The following is a 12,053-nucleotide window of genomic DNA, read 5'->3' as shown; positions in this document are numbered from 1 at the left end:
ATCAGGATGTCTTAGTTTACTTTAAATTTAAAACCACCTTAAAATGTTCCTATTTAAATGTGTTAAAATAATGTATATTCATGGTGCCACATGTCTAACCTCTCAGTTCTGAACTTTAAATGCAAATTCGTTTATTGCATTCAATAGAATAGAAATATCCTTTATGCTCCTGCAGAGAAAAAATACATGTATGTTAGAGGCAACATGAGAAAACTTCACATAGGAATCAAAAATAAGAATTGACCATACAGTAAAGGAGAAACCTACATCTTCAAGAAAAATTACCCAGTTATAAAAATTGCATGCTCAAATTTGAGTGTCCAACATATGACTGTTATACCTCTATCCAGGCTTGAGAAAACAAGCAACCAGTCGTTTGCTTAAAAAAAAAAACTATTAAATATTGACCTGAATCTAAACGGTTACAGAGTACATGTAAGAATGCAAATATAAAATGGAAGTGTAAACACTGAGCTTTTTGGGAGCAGTGATTATAAAGTCTACCAGCTGCTGAGAGGATCTGAGATGACGTTTGTGTATTTAAGATGCAGCGGTTTTCCACTAAATGAGCTGTCCAGTTTACAGGTGCTGGTCATAAAATTAGAATATCATGAAAAAGTAGATTGATTTCAGTAATTCCATTTAAAAAGTGAAACTTGTATATTATATTCATACATTACATACAAACTCATATATTTCAGATGTTTATTTTGTTTAATTTTGATGATTACAAATGACAACAAATGAAAATCTCAAATTCATCATATCAGAAAATTAGAATATTACTGAAGACCAATAAAAACAAAGGATTTATAGAAATGTTGGCCAACTGAAAAGTATGAACATGAAAAGTATGAGCATGTACAGCACTCAGTATTTAGTTGGGCCTCCTTTGGCCTGTATTACTGCAGCAATGCGGCGTGGCATGGAGTCGATCAGTCTGTGGCACTGCTCAGGTGTTATGATAGCCCAGGTTGCTCTAATAGTGGCTTTTAGCTCTTCTGAATTGTTGGGTCTGGTGTATTGCATCTTCTTCTTCACAATACCCCATAGATTTTCTATGGGGTTAAGGTCAGGAGAGTTTGCTGGCCAATTAAGAACAGGGATACCATGGTCCTTCAACCAGGTACTGGTAGCTTTGGCACTGTGTGCAGGTGCCAAGTCCTGTTGGAAAATGAAATCTGCATCTCCAAAAAGTTGGTCAGCTGCAGGAAGCATGAAGTGCTCTAAAACTTCCTGGTATGTGGCTGCGTTGACCCTGGACCTCAGAAAACACAATGGACCAACACCAGCAGAGGACATGGCACCCCAAACCATCACTGACTGTGGAAACTTTACACTGGACTTCAAGCAACGTGGATGAAGTGCCTCTCTTCTTTTCCTCCAGACTCTGGGACCTTGATTTCCAAAGGAAATGCAAAATTTACTTTCATCAGAGAACATGACTTTGGACCACTCACCAGCAGTCCAGTCCTGTTTCTCTTTAGCCCAGGCAAGACGCTTCTGACGCTGTCTGTGGTTCAAGAGTGGCTTGACACAAGGAATGCGACAGCAGAAACCCATGTCTTTCATACGTCTGTGTGTGGTGGTTCTTGAAGCACTCACTCCAGCTGCAGTCCACTCTTTGTGAATCTCCCCCACATTTTTGAATGGGTTTTGTTTCACAATCCTCTCCAGGGTGCGGTTATCTCTCTTGCTTGTACACTTTTTTCGACCACATCTTTTCCTTCCCTTCGCCTCTCTATTAATGTGCTTGGACACTGAGCTCTGTGAACAGCCAGCCTCTTTAGCGATGACCTTTTGTGTCTTGCCCTCCTTGTGCAAGGTGTCGATGGTCGTCTTTTGGACAACTGTCAAGTCAGCAGTCTTCCCCATGATTGTGTAGCCTATAGAACTAGACTGAAAGACCATTTAAAGGCTTTTGCAGGTGGTTTGAGTTAATTAGCTGATTAGAGTGTGGCACCAGGGGCCATCAATTTTGAACCTTTTCACAATATTCTAATTTTCTGATATGATGAATTTGAGATTTTCATTTGTTGTCATTTGTAATCATCAAAATTAAACAAAATAAACATCTGAAATATATGAGTTTGTATGTAGTGTATGAATATAATATACAAGTTTCACTTTTTAAATGGAATTACTGAAATCAATCTACTTTTTCATGATATTCTAATTTTATGACCAGCACCTGTATCAACAGCCTTATGCAGTGGGTGGGAGACCAACAGTGATGTTATTCTTCCTTTCCTTCTGTCTCCAACCACCTATGCTGTGTCCAGAGGGCACCCCAAACTTACCTCCTACACATGTAGGGCATGAGTCATATGTTGTAGATCTCTGCTTTGGAAGTGCTAATATGATTATAATCTTAACTTTCTGTAAGGTCATGAGCAGTTTTTCTTATCTGGCCTTGCATCTTATTTTTTTTTAAAAAAAGGTTAGAGAATAATCTGGCATTTTCACTCCAATTTCGTTGTGAGTTTGCAAGGCTTGACATTGAATATATATGGGTATTTTCCCAAATGAAAAAATACACAAGTTTGTCATGGTAAAGCTTATGATAAATATGTGAATTTATAAAATATCTTATAAATCCTAGTTTGATCCTGTAAAGGTTTGGTTCTTGATATCACCAGAACTCAACGACAAGAAGATACTGACTTTAAGAAGTGTACTTATTTTAAACATTTGTATTCATTGGAAATAACGATATTTTCTTTTAGAAGGGTTTTTTCTTTTTTACTTATTTAAGTTATAACTGGGAACATAAAAAAGTAGCAAAAAAAAAAAAAAAAAAAAAAAATAGAAATGACAAAGATTAAGTTACCATTTATATTTCCTCTATCATTGTGTTTATATACATAAATAACGGTGTATGGCGTTTCTATTCGCAACTTGAATCCTTTAACTGAAAAACAAAGGCTTAAAATTTGGACAAAAAATATAGATTTTATTTTTTATGTTTTGTATTTGGAATGGATTAATTAAAATGTCTATTAGACATAAAAAAAATTAATTCCTTCACTGTGAGATCAATAAAGTATCTATTTCATAAGCCATTAAGTAACACAGTCACTGCTACTTTCAAATTTAGAATACTTCCCAACAGTGTTGTCTAATGCAACAACAGAATTAAAGAAATTATAAATGTTTCAAAACCGTGCAGCTTGTACAAAACTAATGTTCAGTCCGCGCATAAAACTGGTTACCTGTAGAAGACAGGCTTCAACATTCACTACTTGTCTGGAACACCATAACAAAGTCACCAGTCATCATTTATAAGAACTTAGAATTTAGTTCAAGTAAACACACCCATTTTACAAGAAATACTAGTATTGGAAATTAGAGCCTACCAACAGAAGAAACTAAAGCTGTTAAAAAAAAACGTTTTCTATAGAGGAATGTACCAGTGAACCTAGAATCTATTACCTCAATATATTTCATAAACAAAAAATAAAGTTCTATATAAGATGTTATTGAAATAATATATTATAGAAACAATATGTTATTGAAACAATCTGGGGGTATGTATGTGTGAGCATACATAAACATATGTATATTTGTGTATTTATATATATATATATATATACCTTGTTTATTGATTACGATCATAAGAAAGATATATCAATTTGAGGGTCAGGTATTATTGCTGATGAATTTGGGAAAATTACATTGATTAGTGTAGCATGGTGATTTTCGCTTTCATTTATTTTTATTTTATTCATCTCTCTATGTGTTGAGTATATGTGTATATGTATGTAAGTATGTATATAGATGTATCTTTTACTTTATGCTTTTTTGTGTGTTGCACCATTAGTGTAATTTATTTTATACCTAGATTGAGTCTTTGTATGGACCCCATTAAGAAAAGCAGCAGCATCTCACTGTAGCTAATGGGGACAGACAATAAAATACTCTTGTGCGAAATTCTGTTTCCCCATGAAAATCTGTTCCCCCTGTGTCGGGAGCGCGCATTGCAGCCAGAGAGGCGGATCTGACCATTCTCAAGGCGCTCCTGATCATTTTTCGGTAAAAAACGCGTCTTTTACCCATAACACACCGCGGTCGCTCTCAGTGGTAAAGATGGCGTCCAGGGCACCAGGTAAGAGAACACCGCTTCTGTTTAAATAACATTTCCACATCCCCAAACGTCTTGTCAGGTGACGTATAAAGACACTCGTTAGATTGTCAAACACCACTTAGCTTTATTCTTTGTCTTCTGCACCAAAATGAGTATATTTGGCGTCTAATTTGTGTGTGTCCTTTAATGTCCCCTTGCTAACTGATGCTAACCGGCTGGGTATTGATAGCTTAGCATTCCCCGCTAAGGCTAAATAACAAAAGACGTGCCATTATAATGGATCTATAAACATTTTGAAGGTATTTCTCAATACCCAACCTTTTTTTTTGTATGCAGCCTTTTAAATATATTATTTAGCGATGGCCAATTGATATACTTTGTCCTGTTTCTTTATACGTTTGTTCATCAAATCAAAGCTCAGATAGTGTTTAGCTGTCAACAGCAAGCTAATGGCATTTTAATGCCATATATTTTAGAAGGCTTTTTTATCGTCTGCATTTTGTTACACAGCAAATGACCTCCAGATAGTTATAAGGGAAATGTATATAAGTATCTCTTTGACGAAAAGGTTTTCATCAAAATAAACAGTAATGGCATGCTTTCAAATGTAAGACATAGAACTATCATACTATATGGTTTGTCCACAACGTGTGTGTGTATATATGTCAGGAAAATCAACAATTGTTGGTCAGCTCTAAAGCTTTGTCAGCAGTTGCATATGTGACAGCAACATACTAAGTTACTTTGAGTTATCTGACTTATTTTACCTTTCGTTGCACTCTTTTGTTTTATATTTTTATTTTGCCTTATGCCTTTGTTATTATATAATGTCTTCGCCCTTGACTGAGATTGTTTGTGTTCATCGTGTTACAGTTGTGACAGGCCGGCTCATGCTTGGTCTCCGGAAATGGTATTACAACTTATGCGGCTTTAACAAGCTTGGTAAGTCCATTTAAGATGTTTATAAAGTAGAATATAGAAATTTTGTACGTTTAAATCCTCATGTGAAGTGATATCGCTTTCTATTTGGTTGTTTGAATTGTAAAAAAAGCCCCTAATTTTTGTTCTAAGCTGAGATTGCTAATATGCTTACCTCCATGACTTATTTCCTTTTTTTGATTGGAAAATGGCTATAGATGTACATCAAAAATAATGAATTGTGTGGAACAGTCAAAAGCAACATATTGCAAATCCCCTGCTGTGTTTATTTTTCCCTTCTTTTAACTTTAATCTTACCTTTTTGAATCTGTACATATGTAGATATTTACAGATAAAAAAAAACTGCTATAAATGTAAAAATCTATAATGATCAGCCATAGACATGGTTGTTGGATCTCCAGAAACTGATTATGTTTACTGTTGCAGGTTTAATGCGTGATGACACAATATATGAGGATTCAGACGTGAAGGAGGCCCTAAAAAGGCTTCCAGAGAACGTTTATAACGACAGGACATTCAGGATCAAGAGGGCCCTGGATCTCTCAATGAAGCAGCAGCTTCTCCCAAAAGATCAGTGGACAAAATTTGAAGAGGCAAGTTTTTAAACGAATAAGTGAATGGTTTTCTTTAGAAGACCCTTCAAGTGTGATTCAGTATGTGGAGAGTATTGCATATGTGTCTTAAGTACAGAATTGTCCCAATGAGATAATCGTTTAAATATTTCATTTTGTCAACCACTATCAGATGTGTTTGAGGCTTCTATTTACTTCATAAATCTAATATGTTTGTTGTAGGATGTCAATTATCTCACACCATACCTGGAGGAGGTGATCCGTGAGAGGAAAGAAAGGGAGGAATGGACTAAGAAATAACACTTCCTGATCACGGTTGTTGTGTGGTTGGTGCACGACTGTCCCTTGGTGTAATATGTAAAGTTTTAAAAATGAGATGTAACCTATATAAAAACAATGCTCAATAAAGAAATGTGGATTTACATTTTAGAGGGCAGACATGTTTATTTTTTTTTTCAAGATTGGTTTATTTGCATGACTATTAAACTAATGTCAGTAGTTTATGCTCAGGCATTTCTTTCATATTGGAGAAACATAAAATGGTGTATAATAAGCATCCCACAGCATGATGTTGCCACTAATATGTTAAATAATGGGGATGACTTGTTAGAGGTTGCTTGCACACATTAGCAGTCCTTACAGATGGTTAGACTGAATTGGTGAATTTGACTTTTGAAAGTAACTGGTGTTTCAAAGTTGAATGATGCAAAATATATACACTGCACGCATTGAAATAGTTTTATTTTTTAAACATTTTTAAAACTGTTTATTTTTATTTCTCTATAACAAAGTCACAGTTCAACACATCGAATATGCAACTTTACCTTCATATAAACTGAGTTTAATAACTTTTTAAGGCAGCTGCAGCTAACTTAGTTTCTTAGTCATCAGATGATCCTGTCATTATTTATCAAATTTGTTTTTAAAATAATGCAACTTAAACTCAGAGGCAAGGTCAAAGAAATTCGTCCAAAACCCCTGAGGATCATTAATGTCCATTTGTTGCTCATCAGGAGTTCTCATTACCTCTCTGACCCTGGGATCTCCTGGTATCCACATCTGTTATTGTTCCAATAAAGTTTCCAATCACGTTGTTGAAAGATTTTAGCATTGAAACTCCAAGTTCATTGCTGGTTTCGTTAATGTCCGGATCATAGGTGCCCATGAGAGGTGAGCACACCTCCACTTCGCTTCTGTTGGCTCTTTCCAAGATGCCTGAAAGCTGACCCATGGTCTGCTGGAACAAGTCTCTGTTGTAGTTCAGCAAGACTGCATCTTCCAGAGGATAAGCAACGTCTTCAGAGTAGCAGTCACGGGGTGCAGGTACCTCTATGTACCTCAGTTTAGGAAAACCTGTTGTCAACGTGGAGAAGAGCCTCCTCAGAGTGACAGAGCTGAGAGGATTTCCCAGAAGCTTTAACTCTTTCAGTCCCTGGCAGGGGGACAGAGCATTGGTGAAGGTGGTTAAGTGTTCATCCTGGATGTCGCACTCTTCCAGGATGAGGGTTGTCAGCGTGGCGGAGCATCGGCTCAGGAGTTTGTGAAACGCAGTTGGAAAAGAGCTGAAGATATTATGTCCGCTGAGGTCGAGGTGGACCAGGGTCTCGCTGTGCAGACTGTTGGCCAGGTAGGTCATATCCACACGGTTCAGGCAGCAGTTGGCCAACTCCAGACACTTCAGTGGTGTATTGAGAGGACTACGGAAGGTCAGCAAAGACAAGTTAGAACCTCCTGCCAGCTTGATGCACATAGTTTTATATAGTTGTTATAGATAAAATAATTTTCCCATTTATTTTTACACAGCTTTTTACCCCCTTTGTTTGTTCTTTAGTTTATCAATATAAAACCTGGGTTATTTCTTTAGTTTTTATATATTTTGAGCAGCTCTTTTTCTTCCTACTAAGTTCAAAAAGGTAGTTCTTTGTAAAAGTATGTACACTGACTAATCTTTTAATCCTTTTTAAAAGCTTAATGTGAATTTAACTCCATACTGAAGGCAAATCTTTACCAGTTTTTTACATCTTGACATTTTCCTGCTATTTTCAGAAAGTTAAAGATCAGTCGAATTGAATGGATAGCATCCATGAACACTGATTTAGTTCGTTGTTCATGAATGCTCTCCGTGAACACCGATTTTTGCTTTAACTGGATCCTATAACAAATTTATATATTATAATCTAATCAATACACCCTAATGGTGGTTTGCTGTCCCTAGTCTTTCAGAGAATCTTTGTAGTTTAGCAGCCATTATAGTTGATAGCCCATAACTGCAACTAGCTTCCCTTTCCTGCTGAAAAAAGCATTCCCAAAACTAAGACAACTCTTATTGTCATTTTGTATAAACAGTGTATACAAAACGAAATATTGTTTAGTACAGCTTTCCAGACAGTAAATGAACATTTCCATCCCATAAAGTGCAGCAGTGATCAAATGTAAACGGAGAACAGTCCAGACTCAGGACACGCAGCGCTGGGATGAAATGTTCTGTATGGAGGGAAGAGGAACCCCAGAGATCCTCTCTGCTGTTCTCACTAATCTTCTTACTTTCCTTCAGTCTGCGGAGCTGCAGCCTCCACATCACAGATTGAGACAGCTGGTCAGAACCCTCGCTATGGTGCTTCTGTAGAAGGTGGTGAGGATGGGTGGGGGCAGGTGGGCTCTCCTCATCCTCTGCAGAAAGTACATGTGCTTTTGTGCCCTTTTGACCAGTGAGGTGGTGTTTACATTCCAGGTGAGGGTGTCTGTGATGTGCACCCTCAGGAATTTGGTGCTGCTGACCACCTCTACTGCTGAGCTGTTGATGACCAATGGGGCGTGGTTAGGAAGGTTCTTCCTGAAGTCGAGGATGATCTCCTTCATCTTCTTCATGTCCAGAATCAGGCTGTTTTCTTTGCAACGGTCCACCAGCTGCTCCACCTCCTCTCTGTAGGCCCGGTTGTTGTCGTCTCTGATGAGGCCCACCACCGTGGTGTCGTCTGCAAACTTCACTATGTAATAGGTGGTGAACCTGGGGACGCAGTTGTGTGTCATGTGTGTGAACAGCAGGGGGCTCAGGACGCAGCCCTGAGGGGAGCCTGTGCTTAGGGTGGCGAAATCAGAGATATTCTGTCTGACCCAGACTGACTGAGGTCTGAGGTTTTTGAGGAAGTCTAGCAGTCAATTGCAGAGGGGTGTATTGAAACCCCGTTGTTCCAGTTTTCCCATCAGATGCTGTGGGATGATGGAGTTGAAAACTGAGCACAAGGGTGTTCTTCTCCCCTGGGTGTGCCAGGCTCAGGTGGAGAGCAGAGGAGGAGATGGCGCCTTCAGTTGAGCTGTTATGTCGGTAGACAGATCGAATGTTTGGGGGGAGACTGGTTGTGTTGTGTGTTCTTTAACCAGCCTTTTGAAGCATTTTATCATGACAGGAGTCTGTGCGACAGGCCCGTAGTCATGAAATGAGATGACCTGAGGCTTCTTTGGGACCAGAATGATGGTGACTTAAAGCATGCTGGCACTATGGGTTTGTCCAGCGAGGTGTTATACATGTCTGTGAGGACACTAGCCAGCCGACCTGCACACTCTTGTACACCCGCATAAAACATGAACCGATCTATACCTCTTTTTTTAAAATGTAGACAGAGTTGGTTTTATTAATTTTTTTGGTGACTTAAAAAACTGTTTTGGTCTCACTATGTACCAGACAACCTTGTTCCAAATGTTTATATTCCCTAAGTGGCTTATAGCTAATTCTATTCTGCCTCTTTGTAAATGTCATCTGGCACTAGTGGCTTTTATTGATAGTAATCAGATCTAACTGAGCTCCATGAGACGGATGGAATAGGATTTTATGACACAACTCTTCTTAATCCAAACAAAGTTGAGGGGGTGTGAATACTTTACTACATCTTTGTCCCCAGCTGACCTGCAGCTGTCTGTCCTCACTGACATGATACCAGCAATATTAAAAACAAAATACCAACCATTGCGAAAGAAGAGCCTTTAAAGCTGCCAAATTTTTCAGATAACAGATCTATAAGAAGAAACGCCTACCCTATCTTTGTAGAAACACCAACCTTCAGTGACCTTGTTGGCCATTTAACTGTCTGGTTAGGAACTCACCATAGAAGTCTGCGAAGATGTCCAGTAAGAGTCGAGAACCCAACATAAAGCTCAGTGAGGTTGCCAAGCTGTGCCAGTAGACTGCCAATGGTTGCCAGGAGATCATCATCATCAGCGCCCAGCCTCCTAACATCCAGCGCCCCCCCTGGTAGCGTCAGAGACTGCAGTTTGGGGAACTCCACCCTGGACAGCAACACCTCTAGATGCGGGGCCTCCAGGGGAACGTTGTGAACCACTTCTAGCTTTGTTAAGGACTCAGGCTCTGCTATGCGAAGAACATAGAACAGCTGCTTTAAAGCCAGAGAGTCGGCTCTAATGCTGACAAAATGAACCTTTAGGGGACAGTGGCGGAGAAGCAAGAAGGCCTGAGCGACCTGCTCGTAGTTACGGCCTGTCACAAATCCATTGAGGAGGACGTTGACAGATCGATGAAATGAAGATGGGTTCACATCTCCCGCTTGCATGGCCGCCATCGTCTCATAACACATTTGGGACAGGAGCTGTGTCCGAGCCCATCGACCCAAGCTGGACCTGCATGGACAGGCTTGGTGCTCAGTGTCTTTGAGGGCAGTCAGGTCTACTACATGCAAACTCTTGGCATAGGTCTTCGGAGGAGACAACACATAATCCTGTAAGGCATCATCATTAAGTCATTGCAAACCAATGTTTACCAAAAAAATAAACCTTAAGCATAAAGATCCAGACCAATTTAGGTTTTTACCTTTAGGCCGATCAGAAGTGCTTGTAGGCAGGCCCGGCAGGTGCAGGAGGTGAGGTCCAGTTCACAGTCAGAGGACCGTCCCAGGAGTCTCTGTATGTTGAGCTCAGGAAGAGGCCATATTCTCACCAAAGCATGCAGGAGATCAGCCTGCTCATGAAGGTAGCAGGCCTTGAAGAGAATCGGATAGAGATTAAAAGACACGCAGCTTAAGTTCTCCAATGCCCCAGAACCAGTCTGGATGAAGCCCTCAGCCGCAAGGAAGCGCAGGGACTTCATGTTCTCAAGGTTTAGGTGAAGAAACAAGATTGTTCTGATTGCTTTCAGCGTTTCCTGTCCTCTGCAGCGGCTGCTTATTTTGATATTCAGTCTTTAGTCTGGTATTTATCCAGGACGGGGCTTTTGGTGTTTCTGAGGTAGCAATGCTTGGGCTTGGAGTTGGGGGGGTCTTGTAATGGGTAACAGCGTTGATGTTATTAATAGAAACAGCTGTCTCATGTCCTTCGTCGGGACACGGTGTCTGACTTTCAGCAGAGATAAGTGAAAACAACCTTTGAACACAGCCGGGAAAATTTAATTGAAGACAACTAAATTAAGTATTTTTTAATCATTAAAATGGCTCTTTGGCCAATTTCTCTCTGAAATAAATCTAAAAAAATATTAACATATAGTGCTGAATTAATTTACACTTTATATGTTAATAATTGTATGTATTCATTTTCATTAGTTTGGTTCAAACTAGATTAAAATTAGAAATGCTTGTCATTACATATCTGTAATTAGCTATGGTGAATACTGTCTTACATTTTTATCTCACCAGCAATTTTTGTTCTTCCTCTCTTTTTGATATTGTGGTTCTGCAATGGTTCTGTGGTTACTTTAGGGGGGAAAAAAGCCTCTTTTTTTTTTACAAACAATAAAAACTGCCTCCAAAATAACAGGATGTATATAAAGCGAGAAGACCCCTCTGATCTTAAATTAAAACCCTACATATTCATCAAAACAATTGTCACCATGTCAGAAAGATATGGTTAAAAGATATTTGATAGTTATTTAAAGATTATTTGGAACCATTTATGTATTTAATCGTTTCCCATATTTGAAAACGGAAAACTGTATTTTTCAACAATTTTTAAAATTACTTTAAAGAATCAAGGCCAAATTGATTCTATTGTCCTTATAGAAAGTTAGATCTACCTTAGCATCTGTAAAAGGTGCTGATGATAGAGCTCCTCACCCTAACTCCACATTGCAGAACAACCTAGCATAACCTGCTTGTGTCCAGTAGTCCTGAATGCATTTCCTGATCAATCTCTACTGTGAACAAAAAAAAAATAAATGCTTAACGTTATCTAACATGGCAGTCCATTTTTATCAGAAAATCTCATTCTAGCCACATACTCCCATCACTGAAGGTCAATGATAGAGAACAATCATGCCAAAAAAAAAAATAAAAAATGTGATTATTTTCCACTAATATTGTGGTTTTCTTTGCACTAGCTACCAGCATGTAGATGTTCTTTGAATGACCTTGAAAGCTTGTTTATCCAGATTCCATTTTTGCAGGACTTTACTGTAACCTTTGCTTGAAAAATTATGTATGGATGTGTGTGCTAACTGCAACCCTCTCCTCCCTTCT

At 38.7% G+C, this 12,053-nt stretch overlaps 2 protein-coding genes across 2 annotated transcripts; one reads left to right on the top strand and one right to left on the bottom strand.

Annotated features, from left to right (window-relative positions):
• The first annotated feature begins 4,045 nt into the window (after window positions 1–4,045).
• On the top strand, window positions 4,046–6,024 carry LOC119795862 (cytochrome b-c1 complex subunit 7). Its single transcript, XM_038304096.1, has 4 exons — window positions 4,046–4,105; window positions 4,958–5,026; window positions 5,450–5,616; window positions 5,818–6,024. Exons 1-4 carry the CDS (start codon window positions 4,087–4,089, stop codon window positions 5,893–5,895), a joined length of 333 nt encoding a protein of 110 aa, XP_038160024.1. The 5' UTR covers window positions 4,046–4,086; the 3' UTR covers window positions 5,896–6,024.
• Window positions 6,025–6,319: 295 nt separating this feature from the next.
• On the bottom strand, window positions 6,320–10,982 carry lrrc14b (leucine rich repeat containing 14B). Its single transcript, XM_038304094.1, has 3 exons — window positions 10,418–10,982; window positions 9,697–10,325; window positions 6,320–7,292 (listed from the first exon to the last, which is right to left on the bottom strand). The coding sequence occupies exons 1-3, from the start codon at window positions 10,691–10,693 to the stop codon at window positions 6,605–6,607; spliced, it is 1,593 nt and encodes a 530-aa protein (XP_038160022.1). The 5' UTR covers window positions 10,694–10,982; the 3' UTR covers window positions 6,320–6,604.
• Window positions 10,983–12,053: the final 1,071 nt, after the last annotated feature.

The sequence above is a fragment of the Cyprinodon tularosa genome, unplaced genomic scaffold, assembly GCF_016077235.1.
Source record: "Cyprinodon tularosa strain WSP-4 unplaced genomic scaffold, ASM1607723v1 ctg525, whole genome shotgun sequence".
Classification (NCBI taxonomy): Eukaryota; Metazoa; Chordata; class Actinopteri; order Cyprinodontiformes; family Cyprinodontidae; genus Cyprinodon; species Cyprinodon tularosa.
Note: the sequence above shows the minus strand (reverse complement) of the source record. Positions and strands in the feature narration are given on the sequence as shown.